The sequence below is a fragment of the Rhinichthys klamathensis genome, unplaced genomic scaffold, assembly GCF_029890125.1.
Source record: "Rhinichthys klamathensis goyatoka isolate OS25496 unplaced genomic scaffold, OSU_Roscu_1.1 h1tg000378l_1, whole genome shotgun sequence".
In the NCBI taxonomy this organism is placed as follows: Eukaryota; Metazoa; Chordata; class Actinopteri; order Cypriniformes; family Leuciscidae; genus Rhinichthys; species Rhinichthys klamathensis.
Genome location: NW_026606885.1, coordinates 921556 through 944993, shown reverse-complemented (window position 1 = coordinate 944993; position 23438 = coordinate 921556). Strand labels below are relative to the sequence as shown.

At 42.6% G+C, this 23438-nt stretch overlaps 1 protein-coding gene across 1 annotated transcript in view; it reads right to left on the bottom strand.

Annotated features, from left to right (window-relative positions):
* The window catches only part of heatr3 (HEAT repeat containing 3), a 53896-nt gene that overhangs the window by 29136 nt on the left and 1322 nt on the right, over window positions 1–23438 (bottom strand). The window contains exons 3-6 of the mRNA XM_056233810.1: window positions 21688–21775; window positions 21155–21258; window positions 20250–20359; window positions 14369–14509 (exon numbers count right to left, since the gene is read on the bottom strand). Coding sequence (XP_056089785.1) covers window positions 14369–14509; window positions 20250–20359; window positions 21155–21258; window positions 21688–21775 — 443 coding nt within the window. The remainder of the gene's footprint in view (window positions 1–14368; window positions 14510–20249; window positions 20360–21154; window positions 21259–21687; window positions 21776–23438) is intronic.

Genomic DNA, 23438 nt, shown 5'->3' with positions numbered 1-23438 from the left:
TTTAACTTTGATGGTTTAATGCTTCCTGTACACAATTAATTGACTGTACAAAAACACTTTATGGTTTTCCCAGACCATCTCAGTGTAACAGCTTACTTTTCTTTCATACTATATTCTATTATTGTAAAGAATTGAACTGTCCTGCAGAAGATTTTGTAAATTATTTTTCATAGGATTTCTTGGTAAAGACTGTACAGTTAACAGCACTGTAAAAAAAAAAAATCAGGTAACCTAAAATGTGCTTCATTTCGAAAATATGATTTAATACCAATAAGTTACATCAAGGGTCAAATAAAATAGAAATGGCACATTCAAATTAAAAGTTACAACTGAATCTTGAAACCATTGTGTTTCTACGTATGCTGTTCAGGTCAGGTATAAAGAATATTTTTGCTCAGGTGGCGAAAAATGTCCGCCCAATAGAAAAAAGTTTTGCTCAACAAGAAAAAAAAATTAGAGGGAACATTGGTGGTGACCATAGACCTGCATTATATGACTGACAGACAAGAACTGTTTGACCTAAAAATATCAAAATTGAAACTACTGCGGAAACAAAGACACCTACATCTTGGATGCTCTTGAGGTAAGCTAAAACATACCAAAAATTAATTTCAAAGTGAACTATCCCTTTAATGACGATTCGATACGATACCGATTTCTTAAAGTCGTCATGAAACGGAAGTGGAGATTGTCCTTTTTTCCTTATTGTGACGTGTATCCGAGTGAAATGGCTTCTGAAATTAGAAAAAAAAAAAGTAGGGCGGGGCTTGATTTCGTCCTTTGGGAATTGATTGGATCGTTGGAGGTTGGGCATTGCAAACAAAATGGAGGCAGATTTGAATGCCAGTTTACAGTCAGTTGTGGAGGATTTCTCTCCAACGGACTCACCACCGTTACCCTCCCATGAAGAATTTTTAATTGAGGAACCCGACGATGAGAACGAGGAGCCAAATTTTCAGGAAGGAATCCTGCGAACCAAGATCAGGTGGCTGATAGTCAAGTTCACCCTTGCACACAGATGTGAACTCGCCATTATTCCTCCTTCTTCGAAATGTAGGAATTCGAGCCAGCGGGCACGCAGACAAGGTTATATACAAGTTAATATGAATGTTTAGGGTCTAAATGAAAACTTTGTAATATACTTTTATTATAAATTCTCATTAGTATTTTAAGAAAACACTAATTTTACCTGGTCAATAACAGCTCTGTTTTCAGCACGCCGTTTCAGTGCATATGCCTTTAAATGATAATGAGCTTCGCTCACTCCGCCCCTCTGTTCTGCTGGCGTTTTGACAACGCATGTGGAGTGTTGCCTTGACAACAGTTGAGGGTATAATTGGGAGAAAGAATGGCAGCGGGAGTCTCTGAGGACACATCTGTGCAATCGTATCAGTTTGTACCGGAGTAAGACCCGGAACAAGATGACGGCCGCAAAGAAGTTCGACAATTAAGGCTCGAACAGGACGTTTCTGAATGGTTGGTTAATAATGTCACTTTGATCTATTTTTGTATGCACTGGCAGGGTAGAGTAGTGAGATACGAACGCTATGTGTTTACTGATGTATACGTTAGTTCGTTGACAGATTGATGTTACAACTAATGGTCATGAAAAACGTTTTTTCGCGATTTGCAAAGATTAATATAAAGGTTAATAAAACTTTACACTTACTTCTTCTGGAGGTGCAGAGGGAACATAAATAGTTGCTACCGATTCTTTTTTCAGGAGCAGCTTCTTAGCAAAACCAGCTTTATACTGACCCTCGTTTATAAAGCAGTCTGGTGAGAAATGATTTGCACAAACATGAAAGCATTGACATTGATCGTGGAGAATATTCCCTTCGAAAACAAAACTCAGCCACTGCGTCTTCAGCGGTTCGGATTTAGAAACATCAAAATGACTGCTGTGTTCCTTATTGCACCCAAGAACAGAACACCACAATCGCTTAGGCCGGAGACACACTGGCTGCGTGGCGTGAGCGTCTCAGCTGCGTGGCGTGTCCGTTTTTATTTCGGCTCCCATGTTAACAGGTTAGAGCTTGCACACTGCCTGCGTGACACGCGCAGCATGAGCCGCGCGGAAAACGGGTGCATGCTAGAAATAGAACCGACGCCTATTTTTCACGCGAAACGCAAGCGCGTTGGAAGCGTTTGCAGGCAAAATAGTATAGGAAAAGATATTTATATGTCATTTTGTACACGAATACATATTAATAAATTACATTTTGATGTTTGAAAATCTAGGTTTTGACAAATTCAGATATAAATGTCTTTTTTGAATCCCATTATTTTTGCCTATATAATTTCATGTCATTTTATTTTTTAAACAGTCGAGTCCTGGTGTCCACTACAGAGGTCATAGCATATGAATAAAATATAGCCTATATATATTTAATATAGCTAAATATAGGCTCTTTAAAGCTACACAAAATTTTTAAATGTTATTGAAATAAACAGACAGCCGCATGTTTCCCTATTTTTCGGATTTTGGAAGATGCGTGATAAAAGTTGAAATTGTTGTCGTAAAGCAACAGTAATCCAAATGTAGACTGGTCTGTCGGCGCCCTCCCTCTATGTCACATATAGCGAATATGTATTCGTGTACGCCACGCAGCGCCGCGTCAGACACGCTTCTGGTGTGCAAAGACACAGAAAACGCGACGCAGCCGCCACGCAGCTGACACGCAACAGAAACGCCACGCTCACGCCACGTAGCCAGTGTGTCTCCGGCCTTAGACGCCATTCTGCTCCAGCGTATCAACAATGACGGACTATGATGGCAGCTCGCTCAGGGCAGGTCTGTGTTGAAACACTGCTGTCAATCAACAATCGTGGGAGGGGCGTCCGACCGTGTGAACGGCTCGATTTGAGGCAGGGGAAAACATATAAAGGGGATTAAAACAAAAACACTGGATGGATTTTTATCATTATATGATGGTTGTGTACAGGCACTGCCAACACACATTTCAGTACAATCAACCTGTAAAAGTTTCAAAACAATAAACTTCATATAATGTACCATTATATGACCCCTTTAAAGGAACAAAGTATAAATAATTTGTTACAGTTGGTTTTTGCAATTGGTTTGGATAACACGGCATATGCAGTATTGTTATATAGCCTACAATATAATATGAAGTGTTTCTTCCCTTAAACGTTTAATTTCACTACCTAAACGAGAGAGACCAGGCGTGCGTCAGCGAGGAAGACAAAAAAAAAAACCTTCCTGAAAGAGATACACAAGAGAGAGCAAAGGAAAACTTCTGTTCTTAATATGTTGTTGCATTGTACTCTTTCTTTTCATTTCACACTGTTTTAATTCTACACAGCAATGCTGCAATTTCTTTGGCAATTCAAATGTAAAACGTCTCAAGAATAAGAATAAGATTCTGAATTCCTCATTTTAAATAAAATCGCACAGGGAATAAACACTAAACCTGTAATAAATAAATACTGTCCCCAAAACTTATGTAAACCTTGAAAATGTGCGATATGTTTTATTTTTTTCAATTTAAGTATCTTTAAGTATTTTTAATTTTTATTAGTTTTTATGTTTAAAGCATTTACATTAGTTCATTTCGCACATGCTTTTATCCAAAGCGGTTTACAAATGAGTAATACAGCAAGCGATTCATCGTGAAGAGGCAAATAAACACAGGAAGTGCTCAAAATACAAAGTTTCAGACATTGCTCAGAGTAGCATAATCAATAATAGAAAGGGATTAAAGGAAAGTGAAAGCATAGAATTTTTTTTTTTTATGATGAGGTTAAGTGCTAAAAACGAACTAAAATGCAATATTATTATTTTTTGTCATTTTAGTCAACAAAAATGTTTAGTCTTTTTAAAGCTATAATAAACATATTCAGCCAACACTGTTTTGAAATTTGTTGTTTTTCTTCCGTTGCTTTGGTTCCCTTATCGAGTCGGTCTCTCGACATTACGTATGGGGAAATCCATTTTCCTCGAATTATGAAGTCTGATTTGAATAACTCTTTTGCTTGCAAATAGCCAATGGCGATCCCGCCAAAACCTCAGAATCTTTTTTCTTCACTCGAGTCTGTTTCACCGTTGATGTACGCATTCAGAGCGGAATATAGTAAGGAGTTTTTCCCCTCTCGCGTTCCGGTGGATTATATCATGTCTCTTTGCCGCATGTGTGGTGGACCCATCGATTTCCCGGACGCACACGAACTGTGTGTGCTGTGCCTGGGTCGGGCCCACGCGGAGGCGGCATTCGGGGGATCGGGATGTCCTGCCTGTGAGGAGCTTCCCATCAAGATCCTTCGTGCAAGGCTGGCCGTTACACGTAACGACGGCCTTGTGTCTCCTGCCTCTCCCCAGTCTGCCGCCGTCGAGCCGCGGACCGGGAGACGGCAGAGAACTCCATCCGTGGATTCTGTCGAGGCGCTGACGTCGGCCCAACACCCACGCCACCCTCAAGTGGCAGAGCCCCTAACTTACGCTGAGGCCTGTTATCGCCCTCCTAAGGAAGCGCGGGAAATGGTCTCGTTTGGATACGACGATGACGACGCCATGTCTACCAGTGCCTCCGACCCGGGAGCGTGGTCCGAGTCTCCGTCTGAAGGCGCCCCCGCCTCTTTGGATGCGGAGCTTTTGGCCATTCTCACAGAGGCTGTGGCGGATATGGAGCGGACCGCGCCCAAGGAGCTGCCGTCGAAGAGATGGATGGATGGTTCCTTCCTCGGCGCGGGCCGTCAGGCTGAAGCCCTGCGAGGACCCGCGCCCTTTTTTTCGGAGGTCCACGAGGAGCTCACCAGATCATGGCGCTCCCCTTACTCAGCCCAAGCCCTTGCACAAGGTACCCAGCTGCTGACTGCAGTGGAAGGGGCGGAGAAATTGGGGTACGCGCGATTGCCTCCCGTCGAGGATGCCATCGCGGCTCATCTAGCGTCTTCTCCCGGCTGGAAGACCGCCCAACTGCCTTCCAGGCTGTCGCGCTACTGCCCACATCGCTGAGAAAGCCTACACTTCAGCTGGACATGCAGCATCTGCCCTCCACACGATGGCAATTCTGCAGGTTTTCCAGACGCGACTCCTAGGTTCCCTGGATGAGGGAAGCCTGGACCCCGAGTTGCACAGGAAACTGCGCACGGCGGCAGATCTCACCTTGGCGGCGTCAAAAAAGGTCGCCCAGGGAATCGGCCGCAATATGGGCAGTCTTGTGGCCCTACAGCGCCATCTGTGGCTGACGCTGTCGGGGATGCGCGACACTAAGGGTGTCACGATTTCGATTTTAAATCGAAATCGATCAAAATTAAGTCACAATCTCGAACTTCGAATTAAAAAATGGAATCGTCGATGCTGCCACGCCCCCATGTCACGGGAAAAAAACAGGCGTGTTGAAGTGCTGAGAGTCAACCACCTCTAACTTAGCAACAGCCAGTCAAAAGATAGCATGGCAACTGCAGATGCAGGAGACCCATCGACAGAACTTGAACCGTCTACTCTTTCATTGAAGTCACCGGTGTGGAAGTATTTTGGATTTCCAGTGAGTTATGTTGTCAACGTTCACGTTCAACGTTCGCGCTTCAAAAAAGCCACAGTTTGCAAGCTCTGCTATGTGCATGTACCATATTCTTCAACTGGCAGCACGACTAACATGGCAGGGCATCTCCACAAAAACATAGATTTATCTGTTAAATCAACAACTGTTTGTTTGTTTTGTGAACTTGAATGTCGTCATCTGCCTGTTTGCGAGGCGGCTTTATGTATGTGTGCAAAGAAAACTGGTAAGACTTAAAAAGATGTGCAAATGGTAAACTTTAGTTACTCATGATGCAATGCTGGCCCGATTATTAAGTGACAATTCCGTCATGTCACGACTCCCGAAACGTGAGAGCAGCGCGCTTGACGATTGCCTTGTGCAACCCATTTTGAGAGACAGAGAGAGAGAGAGAGGATGCGACACCGCTGAACACTGACGCTGTTTGTGAAATTGCATTTCGCAGACAGTTTAAAATGACTGATTTGATTTTATAATCTGCGTATGGCAGGTTATGGCAAAATATGACAGGTTGTTTTGCTTAAGTTTCCAATTGAATAAAGATATAAGGTATTATATTATAAGCACTTTATGTTGTTAATAAATGTTTTAAATTTGACAATGTAGTGTGGTACATTGCCAACAAACGTCAGATATTATATTGCATAAAAGTATATTCTAAAAATGGCATAGCAACCTGTGCTTTTAAAAAAAAAAATGTAAAAATCGAGAATCGAATCGAACCGTGACATTAGAATCGAAAATTCAATCGAATCAAAGATTTGGAGAATCGTGACACCCCTACGCGATACGGATAAAAAGCAGTTCCTGGACGCGCCCTACGGGCCTTTTCGGTGTTGCGGTGGAGTCGTTATCTGACAAGTACGCCGAGACCGTCAAACAATCTAGGATGATGCCTCATCTACTGCCGAAACGGTCTCAAGCCCCCCCTGCAGCGAGATCCAGATCTTCTTCTGCGCAGCGCTCGGCGGGACCTACCAGACGCGCGTCCACGAGCACGGCAGAGCGTCGCGAGCCAGAGCCTCCCTTCCGCCAGAGGCAGTTCAGGAAGCCCCGCTTTGGTGCGAAGCCGGCCTCTAGCAGCCAAGGGCACCCGGCGGGGAAAAAGAGCAGCGTTCCTGATGTGCTCAGCCCCTGCCACAGCATTCATTAAAGCCCCCCTTATCGAGTCACCTGAGCACGTGGTCGATGCTACCGACGGCATCACAGTGGGTCTTAAACACAATAATACGCGGCTATACGCTCCAATTCGCTCGCAGACCACCCCGCTTCGGCGGTGTGATTATGACAGAGGTGTCAGAACAGAGCGCTCCGTTACTTCGGGCAGAAATCTCCTCTCTCCTGGCCAAACAAGCAGTAGAGACAGTACCCGAAGAGCGAAAAAAAATCCAGTTTCTACAGCCATTATTTTCTAGTACCAAAGAAGGACGGAGGTATGCGCCCCATTTTGGATCTGAGATTACTGAAAGCGCTCGCGAAACGCGCGTTCAAAATGATAACAGTGAAGCAGATCCTCGCGCACATTCAGCCCGACGATTACTTCATTGCAGTGGATCTAAAGGATGCATACTTCCACATTCAGATAGCCCTGCATCACAGACGCTTCCTTCGGTTTGCATTCGAGGGTGTGGCATACTAGTTCAAAGTGTTGCCGTTCGGGTTGGCCCTGGCCCCCCGTGTATTTACAATGTGCATGAATGCAGCGCTTGCTCCCCTGAAGCTCAGTGGAATGCGCATTCTGAACTATCTCGACGACTGGTTAGTCATCGCGCGGTCGGAGAGTGTCCTCGAGGAACACAAACACAGACTCCTCGCCCACATGACAGGTTTGGGACTGTCTGTGAACATGCAGAAGAGCGCGCTTCAACCGTGCCAGTCCATCACATTCCTCGGTACTGGAATTACGTGCTATGATCGCAAAGCTGTCAGAGTCGAGAATCCAGTCGATTCAGAGTACGTTAGCCCTATTCGTTCAAGGCAGAGCCATCCCCTTAAAAACGTTTCAGAGGCTACTCGGTCTGATGGCAGCTGCAGCCTCCGTCTGCAGACTGGGCTTGTTGCAGGAGACCAATTCAACACTGGTTACAGAGACGAGTACAGCCGCGGGCGTGGAGAGCAGGACCGGAACGCCTTATAACGCGTTCATGTCTGGAGACTCTAGCGCCTTGGTTCGACACGACCATGTTCGAGCAGGGGGCTGCTTTGGGCAGACGCGTAGTGGTCACTACGGGGAGCCCTCTGTGATGGCAGACCGGCATTCGGTACGTGGACAGGGGACCAGACGCGCTGGCATATAAACTGCTTGGAGATGGAAGCGGTTCATCTAGCGCTGCAGGTTTTCCTCCCGTTTGTGAAAGACCATCATGTTCTCATCAGAACAGACAACACGGTGGTGGTGGCGTACATAAATTGCCAGGGAGGTTTACGTTTGCGATCCCTGCAGGGGCTAGCGAGGCGGCTGTTATTATGGACAGACAGAGTACTACTGTCGATTCGAGCAGTGCACGTGCCGGGCAGTTTGAATTGCGGCGCGGACATGCTGTCCAGGGATGGCATTGTGCACGGGGAGTGGAGGCTTCATCCGCAGATGGTAAACATGATCTGGAATCTGTTTGGCAAAGCGGAGATCGACCTCTTTGCATCGCAAGAGAACGCCCACTGCCCGCTATACTTTGCATTGACGACGGCCCCTCTAGAGGGAGACGCACTGTCTTTTCCTCCGATCAAGCTAATGCCGCTGGTGCTGCAAAAGATCAGGGAGGAGAGATGTGCGTTGGTCCTGGTAGCGCCCAAATGGCCCAACCAGCCGTGGTTCCCGGAGCTAGTGAACATGGCGCTTTTTCCCCTTCGTGGCGGATACCGCCGAGAAGAGACCTCCTATCTCAGGCGAAGGGCACCATATGGCACCCCAACCCGGAGCTGTGGGACCTGCATGTGTGGCAGATCAGCGCGGAGTATCACAGCGGGTGCTACAGACAATAGCAGAGGCTAGAGCTCCTTCGACGAGGCGCTTATACGCTCTGAAGTGGAAGGTGTTTGCTAACTGGTGTGTTGACAAAAAGGAGGACCCCAGGAATTGCGATATTTCCATTATTTTGACCTTCCTACAGGAACGTCTGGATGTTGGCAGTTCGCCATCTACACTGAAAGTTTACGTGGCCGCTATTGCTGCTTTTCGTGATGTGCTGGATGGCCATTCAGTGGGGAAACACCCTTTGATAACGAGTTTCCTCCGGGGAGCGAGGCGGCTTGAATATTCCTTCATTCGCACCACATGTACTGTCAGTGCAGGGAGAGGGAGCTGAGCTGTCATTGGATTAGGCTATAGACACGCCCCGGATGGCGCGCGCTCTAGCTGCGGTTCGACCAAGTCGGGCAGACAGTGCGAGTTTTTAGTAATAGCTATCATGTTCACTATATATTGTGTCCCTTTATTATGCCCGCATTCATAAGCCGGCAGTGTATTCCTAAGCACCAATCACATTGCTGCAATTCCCCATTCACTTCAGTTCAGCGTTGCTTAACTAGGAGGGAGGGGCTACGTTGGTGCGGATTCCGACTTGGCTCTGTGCCAATAGGTGTTTCAACCAGGTCCGGTGCCTGACCCTGAGCTGTGTGAGGTAGGGATTAGTGCTTGTGCTATACTTGAGCTCGTTGCGAGCTGGGCAGGGTTTTCCCACGCGGCAGGGGTTTTATTGTTCCCCATACGTAATGTCGAGAGACCGACTCGATAAGGGAACGTCTCTGGTTACTCATGTAACCGTAGTTCCCTGAGAGGAGGGAACGAGACATTACGTAACCTGCCGTGTGGGAAAGACTTACAGTCTCCTTACTCTCGTTCAGCTAAGATTCTGAGGTTTTGGCGCCCGCCGTCACCTATATTGAGGAGTGTCAGCCAATCAGGTCATTGCGGGAACGCCATTGGCTATTTGCAAGCAAAAGAGTTATTCAAATCAGACTTCATAATTCGAGGAAAATGGATTTCCCCATACGTAATGTCTCGTTCCCTCCTCTCAGGGAACTACGGTTACATGAGTAACCAGAGACGTTATCACTGTCAGTCATCTCAATTTTTTTGTATTAATTGTATCTTAATTTTAAATCAATGTTTCATCAACCAATTGCCTGGATTTAATAAATAAGAAGTAAATATAGCAGACGATATAATCACGAAACAGAGGCGCCGGCGCGTGAACTGGAGCTCGTCTCCAGCGGCATGGTCCAGCGGAATTTCAATTTGTGACATGTGTGGTGGCAGGCTGGGCCGCCTTATTTCCCGCTTAAATCTGGGATCCCCGGGATTCCTTGGGACTCATGAGTGGATGCTTGGCGCGCACGGCTTTGACAAAGGGTTCCCGTAGCGTAAGCTAACTTACGCAATACGAGAGAACCTCTCGTAAGAGAACGCATCGGTCACCTAACGTAACCTCGCTTCCCTAACGTAACCTCGGTTCTCTCTAGAAAAGGGAACGAGTATTGCGAGGCCGTGCTCGCGCCACGAGTGACTTTCGCTTCAGTCGATGAAAACCAGGGAAACAGCCTCCGAGACCCGCTTATATACGCTAAGCCACGCCCATTCTGGCGGGCTAAGACGCGATGAGGGCACGAGCGCCCTTCATTGGACGTGACGTCACGCCAGGCTCAGTGGTAGGCTGCTGCAGTTGCCGCAGGGCAGTCAATGAGAACGCTAGACAGCCTGCTCTAGGTCTGCTGCACTGCGTTGACAATGAATACAAAATTAAGGATAATTTTTTGGCTTCAATATCTCGAAAAGATTAATCTTTCCCGTAGCGTAAGCTAACTTACGCAATACTCGTTCCCTCTTTAAGAGAGAACCGAGGTTACGTTAGGTAACCGATACGTTTTTTTTTTGTTAAGGATTTGTTTACTATGTGCGATTCATTTAATGGAAAACAAATTCACTGCTAGTCGTCTTGCTGTTAATTTTAAATAACTCTGCTCGTTTATTCAAACTAAGTTGTCCTATAACAGACGAACGTCGCAACGCCCCGCCCCCTCCCCCGACGACGGTTATGTTACGAACCGTCACATTTGACTCACTTCATAACCGTCATCACCAATTCTGAAACCAGCACACCCCTAAAAATGTTGTTATCATAAGTATCAATTCAAAATAAACAGCCTAATACTATAGTATTTTGTTAAAATAAAAATCGAATCAAATGTACATTTCAAATGTTTTTATTTGTGACAAATATTAAACTAGAGGCTAAAGCTTGTGAACAAGCTATGTTGGCTTGAAAAGCCTAAACCTTGAGCTCGAATAGCCTGAAGTGCAGTTGCAGCATGTGTTGGAGCCTGCTCACAAGGCTATTGACTTATCACTCTTAATACTCCCTTGCAAAGCCTACTAATTCATGAAGCCTATTAGAAAACTACGCAATCACTCTTAATACTCCCATGCAAATGTGTAGCCTAATAGTTCACATTTCTATCGTTTTTTTTTATATATAATTAGAAGGAGTTTATAACATAATACTTAGGCTTATTAAGATTTTTTGTTTTTATGGAATGAGGGTGTTGGTAGAGCATTATAAAGTGCACTCCACGAAAAAGTAAAGACAATTTTGACATGTCCTGCTCTGTTTGAATTCATAAACAGCAAATGCTTACATTGGCTTTAGATAACTACATTTGGTTATGTGAATGTGATTTTTAAAAATCTTATTGATAGTATTTTTTGGTAAACCTCCACATGGCGCGAAAACGATCTGTGATAAATCCACTCCATATTAAAGGTGGGGTATGTGATTTTCTTTTTTGACCATTTTTTCAAAATCACTTGAAATCCTATTCCTAACCCACTTACAGCCACTGAGTTAGAAGCACTGAAATGAAAATTAAGCAATTTAATCATCTGTGGAACGGGCAGGACTCGAAAAACTCCAGCCAATCATTTCCAAGACCACCTAGAATCATCTGTGGAACGGGCAGGACTCGAAAAACTCCAGCCAATCATTTCCAAGACCACCTAGAATCATTGGACTGAAAGTTGGTCAATCAAACAGTCGTACCATACCCCTCGCGCGCGTGTCCCCTTCGTGCGCATACTCAAAGCTTGTGACCCAGTCACAGTAAGTGCAAGTCGCCCCGGTACAGAGAGATAGAGAGTAAGTACAATCTTGCGCATCTGAGTTTTGCAAATGCATGATTGCGCATCCATGTTCTTCGAATGGGTGGAGTCAGGGCCAGCGTTGGAGGAAAGAAGGTAGGACCTTTTGAGTTGTGTATTTTCAAAAACTGCCGGCCGTTTTGCAAATCCCATACCCTACCTTTAAAGCTAGGGTATACGATTTCAAAGATTGTTCATTATTAATATCCTCGTTTAGATGCTGGTTATGGTTATATAGTACAATCCTAACAATAGGAATAGAAAAAAGAATGAAAAAAATCCATTCACTCTATTGGCTGTACAGCCACAGAGAAGTTGACCAATGTAAGCTGTCCGGCCGGACAGCTTACATTGGTCAACTGCTCTCATCCAATCACCAGCTCCACTTGAAACTCCGCCTGGCGCTCGCATCTCCACCGCACCCGCCCCCCTCCTGCGTCATGAAATTGAGCGCGTAAGCAGCTGACAGTCTATGGTAGCTAGCTAAGTAGCATATCAGCAATGGATAAAAAAAAAAAGACAGCAGCAAGCGTCCCCTGCTTGTCCCTACAGTAAAGTTAGGACGAAAGAGAAAGTCATTAGAGGAACGAGCAGAGATAAAAAAAAATGTGAAGAACGCCGAACTTTGAGTAGGATAAATATATGGACCCTCCACCATTGACCGTTGGAGGAAGCTTCAGGAAGATCTGGGACTGAAGACCGACGCTGACACGGCTGACTTTTTGTTGAGCAGGTAAACATTTATTTATACTTTTATGGTGTGACGTGTTACATAAATACCTTTTTATCAGTTTGACAACTTGCTCATGCTGTCGGTCGGCATTGGAATGTTAGCCGTTTAGCATCGCCTATCACGGGTCAAAGTAATTATATTTCTTGTGTTGCACGGTGCACCGATACTTCAAAAGTATCGCGATACTCGGAAATTAAAAACTTCACGATACCTAAATTTATTAGTATCGATACTTCTAAGAATGACCGCGTTCCAGATTTGTAAAAGAGTATTGCATGTTGGTGTGTGTTGCACGCTTCCAGTGCCTCCCTATGGACGTCTGTGTTTTTCTCCTCATGCGCGTGTGACAGGGCGCGTGAACTGAACGAGCAGAGAGAGAGAGAGAGCGAGCGAGCCCCGGTCGCGCGCACGCACTCTCTCTCTCTCTGCGGAGCCAGGCGAAAGTATAAACAAGGTAAACAAGGCTTCACCGTCTCAAAACTAAGCGCTGTCTTGCTCTCTCTCTCTCCCTCGCACATATTAATCAAAATAATTCGACACGATGGTAAGGTCGGGAGACTAAAGTTTCATGTGGAGCATTCGGAGTTTTTTTTTTTTTCTGAATTACCGCTGGGTGTAAATTGTGGTAAAATACGTTGCCTTATCTTCTCTGAATCGTTCCGCACATTCAGCTGACATAAACCACACTTTAAATAAACGAAAAAAACTATCCAGTCATGAAATGTTTTCTGTGATGACAGTGGGATGTCCTAACCGCCTGGATAATCACACAACGCGCACACGTCCGATAATGACACGTCCAATTCGCGAACTAATGACTCATTTGAACCGATTCGTTTTAATGAATGGTTAAAACAACTGATCTGTCTGAATCGGTGTATAACTAATCGTTAACACTTTGTAATAAGAGTTCATTTATTACATAAATTACATAAAACAAATAAAAACACTTGTTTTTTCCCCCCGAAAAAGCATATGACTACTTTTTTCCACACAGTGCTATCATGAATCGATAAGAGAATCGTTAAAGAATCGGATCGATAAGCAGAATCGTCAGTGGCATTGATATTGATAAAATCTTATGTTTCTTATGATAACTGAGATAATGCTGCTCTAATTAATTTTTTATAATTTTCATATTTTGTTCAAATGGTTAATATAGCCTATCTGCTGTGCATATGTTCATTTATTAGTGTGTTATGATTGGAATGTTGTCCCAGTTTTAAAATAAAGCACAGCAATGATATTTGAGTGTTTCTCCCTTTTCAGGAAAAGTATCGAAAAAGTATCGAAATCGCAATTCTTGACTTGGTATCGGTATCGAAACAATAATTTTGGTATCGTGACAACACTAGTCCTTGAATATATTTCAGTAGGCCTAACGGGTTTCTGTTCGAGCCGATCGAAATTTGAACAAGATGCGCTGTGTGCTGCAATAACAATTACTGAAAACCTTAGCAATACTAGTAGGATTATACTAATGGTGGTGGGGAATTTAGAACATTTCATGTGTTGCTAATCTTGCGTTGACGTGAACTCAAACGTGACATTGAATTGTTGATGAAGCAACTAAGTTCAAGTTTCTAAAGGCAATTTTACATATGATGTGTCATTGGCGAGGTCATTAGATTGAACATTACATGAACTGACATTACATCTCAGTTCCGATGTTTACTACCGGTGATCACAGCTTGACTGAGTGACGTAGTTCAGTTCGTTTCCCGGTGGGAGGGATCAGGTAGCACAGAGGAGAGGGGTGTGTGTGTGGAGGGGCGGGATGAGTTTTTAAAAAATTCAGGCTTTCTCGACCGATTTTCAAAATCGTATACCATAGCTTTAACAGACATAATCTAACATTTATAACATCTATGGTTATTGCGCCACTTAGTGGTCAAGAGCAGAAATGCTTTTCCTGCCGCAAAAAAAAGCATTCTGGTTGAGTACCATCTGTATGTTGTAAAAAAATGTATGTTGTTTTACCTGCAGCCAGTGTGCGCAGGAGAGTGTATTCCATACTGGTGTGTGTGGTGGACAGAATGTTGTCCAAGATGCCAAATACCCCTGGATTCACACTGCGCACCAGTTCTGAGTTCTCTTCTGTTACTGTGTGCAAGCAGTGAGCTACACAGGGGGAAAAAACAATGTAAAATGTAACAATCTGAGGGGGAGTAAAAACAGTACTATTTTGAATTATTACAACTTGAAATAACTTTTCTTTTTTTTTTTCTTTTTTTTTTTTTTTAGCTGTCTTCAGTGGCACATGATCCTTCAGAAATACTTCTAACATGCTGATTTGATGCTCATGAATCTTTTATAATTATTATCAATGTAAAAATCAGCTGTGCTGCTTAATATTTTTGTGTAAACCATGATACAAATCTTTCAGGATTCTTTGATGAATAGAAAGTTTAAAAGAACAGCATTTATTTTAAACAAATCTTTTGTATCATTATAAATGTCTTTACTGTCACTTTTGATCAATTTAAGGCATCCTTGTTGAATAAACGTATTCATTTCTTCTTTTTTTTTTTAACTTTTGAAGAGTTTTTTTTAATATATATATATATATATATATATATATATATATATATATACACACACACTCACCTAAAGGATTATTAGGAACACCATACTAATACTGTGTTTGACCCCCTTTCGCCTTCAGAACTGTCTTAATTCTATGTGGCATTGATTCAACAAGGTGCTGAAAGCATTCTTTAGAAATGTTGGCCCATATTGATAGGATAGCATCTTGCAGTTGATGGAGATTTGTGGGATGCACATCCAGGGCTCAAAGCTCCCGTTCCACCACATCCCAAAGATGCTCTATTGGGTTGAGATCTGGTGACTGTGGCGGCCATTTTAGTACAGTGAACTCATTGTCATGTTCAAGAAACCAATTTGAAATGATTCGAGCTTTGTGACATGGTGCATTATCCTGCTGGTAGTAGCCATCAGAGGATGGGTACATGGTGGCCATAAAGGGATGGACATGGTCAGAAACAATGCTCAGGTAGGCCGTGGCATTTAAACGATGCCCAATTGGCACTAAGGGGCCTAAAGTGTGCCAAGAAAACATCCCCCACACCATTACACCACCACCACCACCACCAGCCTGCACAGTGGTAAAAAGGCATGATGGATCCATGTTCTCATTCTGTTTACGCCAAATTCTGACTCTACCATCTGAATGTCTCAACAGAAATCGAGACTCATCAGACCAGGCAACATTTTTCCAGTCTTCAACTGTCCAATTTTGGTGAGGTCTTGCAAATTGTAGCCTCTTTTTCCTATTTGTAGTGGAGATGAGTGGTACCCGGTGGGGTCTTCTGCTGTTGTAGCCCATCCGCCTCAAGGTTGTGCGTGTTGTGGCTTCACAAATGCTTTGCTGCATACCTCGATTGTAACGAGTGGTTATTTCAGTCAAAGTTGCTGTTCTATCAGCTTGAATCAGTCGGCCCATTCTCATCTGACCTCTAGCATCAACAAGGCATTTTCGCCCACAGGACTGCCGCATACTGGATGTTTTTCCCTTTTCACACCATTCTTTGTAAACCCTAGAAATGGTTGTGCGTGAAAATCCCAATAACTGAGCAGATTGTGAAATACTCAGACTGGCCCGTCTGGCACCAACAACCATGCCACGCTCAAAATTGCTTAAATCACCTTTCTTTCCCATTCTGACATTCAGTTTGGAGTTCAGGATATTGTCTTGACCAGGACCACATCCCTAAATGCATTGAAGCAACTGCCATGTGATTGGTTGATTAGATAATTGCATTGAGAAATTGAACAGGTGTTCCTAATAATCCTTTAGGTGAGTGTGTATATATATATATATATATATTAGGGGTGTAACGATGCACGTATTCGTATCGAACCGTTCGGTACGAGGCTTTCGGTTCGGTTTTCGGTACGCATTTTCCAACCGAACCGTTCGTTCAGGGCTTAAAAAAAAAAAAAATCCTGAGCCTGAAATTTTTGGGGGGTGGGGGTGGGGGGGGGTGGACTGCACTGCACAGACTGACTTATCTTCAAATGGAACCATTTATGGCATCTTTTTATTAATGAAGGCCAGTATCACTGATATTAATATAGCTAATGCTGTCTCGGTGAAAATTCTTTCCCCCACAATTTTAGGGTTATAAAATAGTCCGCACTGCATAAATTATTAATTAAATTAGATTAATCCTTATTAAAGCTACAAGCGTTCTTTAGTCAAAGAGTAGTTAGTAGTTTTCTCTGTTCCCTTTGTTCTTTGGTTAACTTTACTGACAGACAGAATTAGTGGCTACTGTCACTTTAAGATCTACAGCTGGTGACAGGATCTCACGCGTCTTATTCTCTCACTACTCTTTACTTCCATTTAAGATTTTATTTAACTCATTTAAGGTTAAAAATGATTGATTCTTGTGAGGATACTCGACAAAACGGACATTTTGGCATAAATGTATGTCTTATTGTTCGTTCAAGCGCGAAAGAGAATTTGATACTGGTTCGCGACTTTTTGTGCCTAGTGTGTGTGTGTGTGTGTGAGGAGGACATTTACTGAAGTGTGTTCTCTTTTGTCTTGTCGCACATTAATGGTTTAAAGCATTTGGTGGACAAACTAATAACTAATAAGAGCGTGATCATAACCCTAGCTAAAGAATGACAAAGAACGGATGCAGCGTTAATTGTGTTAAATATTTTAAAACATTAAAGCTGGACAAAAAAAAAAAGAAATCGCATACGTTAACGTTGACAGCACTAACTTTACTTGTCATACATTGCTGACAGAAAATGAAGCGGTTTAAAGTGGACTCGTTTTCATGGTAGGCCTACACAATGTTTTTTTTTAGTAAGCTACACAGAATGTTCTACATTAAATATTTAACTAACAGTCTGAAGTTACCTAGCAGCAGTGTATGTTAATGTTAGCTCAGTCAACATAAGGCTAACATCAAAAGGTGTAGACAGAAAATATGATTATGCTGACCTGAGCTAATTTACAAAATCAACCAACTCACATCTCCTTTCTTTTCATCCATGATGACATTAAAGTCAGGTCTGATGTTGTTTCTGAAGTTCTGCGCTCCATGCTTTCACCGACAACGCTAACGTGAGGTATGGATGGATCTCAATCACACTGTTGCCAGGACGCGCACTGCTCTGCTTCTGATAGGCTTGTGACGTTAGTTAGAGCTGCGCTCCTCTCATATGATTGGTAGGTGAAATCAATTGACTCGAAAATATTAAACCGCATTCAAGTTCCCAGTTTCAAATGTAGCCGCGCGGTATGCGCGCTCATAATGGAAGCGGCGCACTCGTTTTTTCCAAGCGCGTCTGCGCCGAAAGTGCCTCCGACTGTAATTTGCAGCCTGATTAATAAATTTTGCCTGCGCCGGAGGCCGGACCTGCCCTCAAGCCGGAAATCCGGCCCCCGGCCGGAATACTTTAAGCCCTGTTCGTTGGACCATTTTTCCTGCCGACCAAAATTTCGTTATTTCAAATGTAGGCGCGTGGCAAGCGCACTCGAGATGCTGGCGCGACCATAGCATTGCCCAACATCAAATAGCAAGCATAATGAAAGCGGGATGAAACTGAGCTACTCGTTATTATGTGGTTGACGGACTGTTTATCAGTTTGGAGTGGACCAATGCAGCGCGAGCCGATCTTGATTAAGCAGCACTGTTACTACACAGCGCTGAGACATCCAGTAAAGAAAGCTTTTGAATTCGCTATTGAAGTAATAACACCGCTGCGAGATCTAGTGAGAAACATTTACATTTCTCCATTATTAATGGATCAAACAGCGCTGACGTGGAAACCAGGAAGAAACATTGTGCCATGAATGAACTATTCAGTGTCCACAGATCAGCAACGTTCACCATGGATTTACTGTAGTAACACACTGTAACCATGGACGTTTGGCAGGAATAGTAGGCTATCATGCTTTCAAGTAACATTACGTCAGTTTTATTTTGACATTATGAATACAATTGCTGCCCTCAAATGTTAATCTGAACTAAAATAAACCTTTGTTTATAACTACTACAATATAACATTTCATTTTGTCCAAGGAGCTGTTTTGTTTTATATTCTCCTAATAAAAGTAAAGTATAGCTCCATCATTGCTCAAAGTAAAAAAAAATATCATGCTTTATGATGTTAGTTTTAATAAAAATATAATAAAAAATAAATAAATCAAGGAAGTTTCTCTGGCATTTCTTTCTTTTTGCTGTATCGAAAAACGTACCGAACCGTGACACGTGTATCGTATCGAACCGTGAATTTTGTGAGCCGTTACACCCCTAATATATATATATATATATTAGGGGTGGGGGGAAAAATCGATTCTTAGATGCATCGCGATGCGGACGTGGACTATTCTGAATAAAAATCGATTTTCAAAAAAAAAAAAAATTATATATATATATATTTATAATAACGTAATATGTTGACGGAACTCTGAAGCGCGGAAGTGCAGTGCCCGGACCGTCTGTGTTGTGCACATAACAGAGACGCGATGACTGACGCGATATCCAAACACCCTCCTCGTTAAAAGCTGACGTGTGGAAATATTTTGGCTTCTGTGAAGTTGAAGGGGGGAAAGGAGCTGGACAAGAGCCACACTATTTGTAAGCTTTGTGGAATAAAACTAAAATATTTCGGAAAACACGACAAATATGAGAAGCCATATGACACCCGCCAAAGCCTTTTTTGATCGGTGAGTGATGTAGAAAAAAATGACTGCTGCGCTTGATAGCCGCGAGCAGAGAGAGAGAGAGAGAGAGAGAGAGAGAGAGAGAGAGAGAGAGAGAGAGAGAGAGAGAGAGAGAGAGAGAGAGAGAGAGAGAGAGAGAGAGAGAGAGAGAAGGAGAGAGAGAGAGAGAGAGAGAGAGAGAGAGAGAGAGAGAGAGAGAGAGAGAGAGAGAGAGAGAGAGAGAGGAGAGAGAGAGAGAGAGAGAGATGAGAGAGAGAGAGAGAGAGAGAGAGAGAGCCCCGGCCGCGCGCACTCTCACGTCTTCAAACAACACGAGCGCTGTCTTGGTCTCTCTCTCCCTCGCGCATATCAAAATCAATTGACACGATAGTAAAAGGTCGGACGGAAGACCGCAGTTTCACGTCGAGCATTTGGAGATTTTTAGAGATTAGAGACTCTAGGCCTACACTCAAAGAACAACATATCACTAAATTATAAAGGCCTGTCTAGTTAGTGTGTTGCATTTTGTCACTGTGTTCTACAGTACAGTATATAAGCTGAAGCTACAGTAAGCTGTTCAAAAATGTTCATTTTGTCTTCTTAATGATTAAATTGGACAATTTTCTTCTAGAAAGACAAGGTGTTCAGGTGGAGAAAAAACTTTTTCTTTACCTTGACATGTTTCGACTGCAACCTGCAGTCTTCCTCCACCTGAACAACACCTTGTCTTTCTAGAAGAAAATTGTCCAATTTCTACAGTATGTTGGTTCTGATCTACTTCCTAAAGGAAATAAGCCTTTCATTTATTTGTTATTGTTTAGTTCAACTTGATGAGTCACAGCACAATGTGATGTATTCATGTTCTACAGAACATAAGCTACATACACGACACAGAAAGTCCTTTGAGTTGTTGTTACTCAGTAAAAGAGTTAAGTAATTCAGCAGCTGACTTTTTTTAATACTGCAATCACTTTGTAGTGTATTTTCATTTACTGTTGTGAAATGGAAAATCAATAATCACTAACCGAGAATCGTTAATAATCGAAAATCGACTGTAATCGAATCGGGACTTCAATAATCGTAATCGAATCGAATCGGGAAATCAGACAGATTAACCACCCCTAATATATATATATATATATATATATATGTGTGTGTGTGTATATGTGTGTGTACCTGCTGATATTGCCAACTCCATATTCTGAGGGTGCCTCTGTAGACAGTGTAGAAGAATATCTAGAAGTCCAGACTTGTTGAACACTGACACTGCTGTGCTACTGCTCTCACTACACAGCCACAAAGAAAACAGACAGAGGCACACAGATCATACAAGACTGCAACCCTGTCAACTTTTTGAACATATTTTGAACAGTTACAGCACAACTCTTCATGCTTTGTTTTAATTTAAATACATGCTAAGTAATACTCTAAATGCCATCACTTAATGTTTTGCTAAATTACATTTCTTTTTAATATGATAACTGATCAATCTAAGCCCTGTTTACACCTAGTATTAGGAAGTGTTTTGGTCGATCAGATCACAAGTGGACGACGGTAAAAACAGGTGTAAACAGGGTCTAAAACATTTTGAGCTTGTCCATTTTCAACCACTTCCAGAGGTAATCAAAGATTACCACCAAAGATGGCCTATTCGCCTACTGACCTAATGCGTAAACATTATGTGAAGAGCGCTAGCAGCTGCTCTCTGTACGTTTTTCCGTCGTCTACGCTCGCGTTCATGTGTAAATTGTGCAAGAAAAATGATTTTGTCTATTAGATCGAAAGATCTGAAAAAGCCCATACATTTAACCGCACAAAGACCCTCCCCTCAAAGAAATCAAGACAGAAGCAGTTGAAAGTGGACAAAAGAGACACTAGGAGTAACCGGGAATGTGTCTCCCTTGTCTATATATACCAGATGTAAACAGTGCCCTAGGGACAATATAAAGCATGATGATGCACTGTCAAGTGGTCACAAGAAACACTCAAGGGCATTTCTAACACATTTGTTAATACTCTTGTTAGGTATAAATGGCAATCTGTCATGACCACAAAAAGAGTTAGTTTGAGCTCAGTCTTACCAGAGGTTCCAAAGTAAATTTACTGCCTCATTGGTGACGTCTTCCACCGTGTGTTTCTGTCCTTTCATAACAGGAGAGGTCGTCACGTCAAAGCCAGCACAGCACTGTTCTCCACAAACACACACAACAGTCTCATGAATAAAAAAAATGTCTCCTCCTCACTAGGGGTGGGCGGCCTAAATATTTTCAGGCAGGATAATGATCCACGATCTTATCAATTCTTTTTTATGTTGGTTTAAGACTATTTGGAAGTTAATGGCCAGTACACCCAAATCATTTCTCATTTAAAGGTACACTACGTAACTTTTTTTGTTCAATATTAACAAAAATTTTATTTAAAGTCAATACATCATCAATCCTTCTTCCAAAATGTGTTTTGTCTTACCCTCATTCACGATGGTAACCCTATTATAAGCGTTTATATTTTAGACTGTCGGGATGGTTTTCGCAGGAATTCGCATACATGCCTGTGCGCGTTTCATCATATACGTAAATAGAGAAAAGTTTAAAGTGAATTGATCCAGGATTCATACCTCCCTCAGGACAGCAGACAGAGATGTCAGCACATCCTGTCTCACCATGTCCTCACATACTCCAGGGCCTCCACAGGCACTAAGATTCCTGTAAAACAGAGGGTCATTTTTACAGAATAATCCGCAAAGCAGAGGAGTTTTGTATCAAAGACCTGTGTAATAGTGATAGCAAGCATATAATTCACTAAGATGTTCATTACAAAAACTATTCAAGAGAGAAATAATGACATTAAAACATACATATTTACCATTTTTCTTTTCTATACAATAAATGCTGAAGCAGTCTTTTTAAGACTTCTTCAAGCAGTCTGTGTGACAGTTTCTATAGGGCTTTTCACACTACGCTTGACCTCAGGTTATTGCTATTCTAAAACCCTTTAACCCCGGGTAGAAGAACTTTAACATTTGTAATTTAAAAGCAGGGTTTGCATCACTTAGTTTTTATAGCAACGCTTTTATGGATTTAAGCCTACATTGCAGAGGGTAAATTTGTACAGTGTGAATCGATGCAGTACAGCTAGATGCTTAGCAAGAGACAGCAAATTGCTTGCCTCATATTCATGTGTTTTGGGCAGTCACAGAAACACAGTTTGTAGTATAAATCAGCGTTTGAGAGAAAAAAAAAAGTGCCAAATGGTGATGAAAAATTTGACAAATTGAGTGAAGAAGCAGCATTTCTTTATTAAAAAATATATATTTAATTTTTTTGTCTTAAAGGCCCATAAAATTCGTACATCGGCGACCCATTCGTTCTGTTTTGCTTAATTGGCGGCGCTGGGTTTGTGCCGGTGTAATGCATTGGTCAAAAAAAGTCAGTTAGTTTTTTTTTTCTGACAGACCGGCCCATGAAACACGTTGATCAGCGGCCCATTGGTTCTTTTCTTGATTGACACTGGGCTGGCCCAATCACATCTTTAAACACCCCCCCCTTTGGGCTCTGAGCGAGCGTGCAGTGTCAGTGTGTATCTGTCAAAATAGTCAGAGAGATGGAGAAGAAACGCAAGGAATGTACTGAGAAATAGCGTACAAACAGCCCCTTCAAGCAGACACTGTAAAATGTGTTAAAATATATGTTTCTGCAGCAGCAGGACCTTCATCAGCTCCGGTGGCTGATAATGATAGTGAGGAGAGAGATGAGAAAGTGTAGAGCCTGCGGTAAGCAGAACTACTTTCAAACCACTTAGGCTATGACAGGAATGTAGGAAACTAAATTTGCTGAATTTAACTAGCCTGGCTAACGTCAGACCCCTGGGAACCACGTTCATTTTCTCGTATTTGAGGCGTGGTTTACGAATGCCCAGAGCAGTTTATTGGGTGCTAAGAATGTGTATCAAAAACTTGCATTTTTTTGCCCAGCCATATTTATTTGAACCCGAAAACATAGACGCACAAGATAACACGTCAGCAGCACGTCAGCAGCGTCAATGAACGCGGATTGACAACAGAACCGGAAGACAATACAATGCTGAATAAAGTCGTAGTTTTTGTTATTTTTGGACCAAAATGTATTTTCGATGCTTCAAAACATTCTAACTAACCCACTGATGTCACATGGACTACTTTGATGATGTCTTTATTTCCTTTCTGGACAAGGACAGTATACCGTACATACATTTTCAATAGAGGGACAGAAAACTCTCGGACTAAATCTAAAATATCTTAAACTGTGTTCTGAAGATGAACGGAGGTCTTACGGGCTTGGAACGACATGAGGGTGAGTCATTAATGACATCATTTTCATTTTTGGGTGA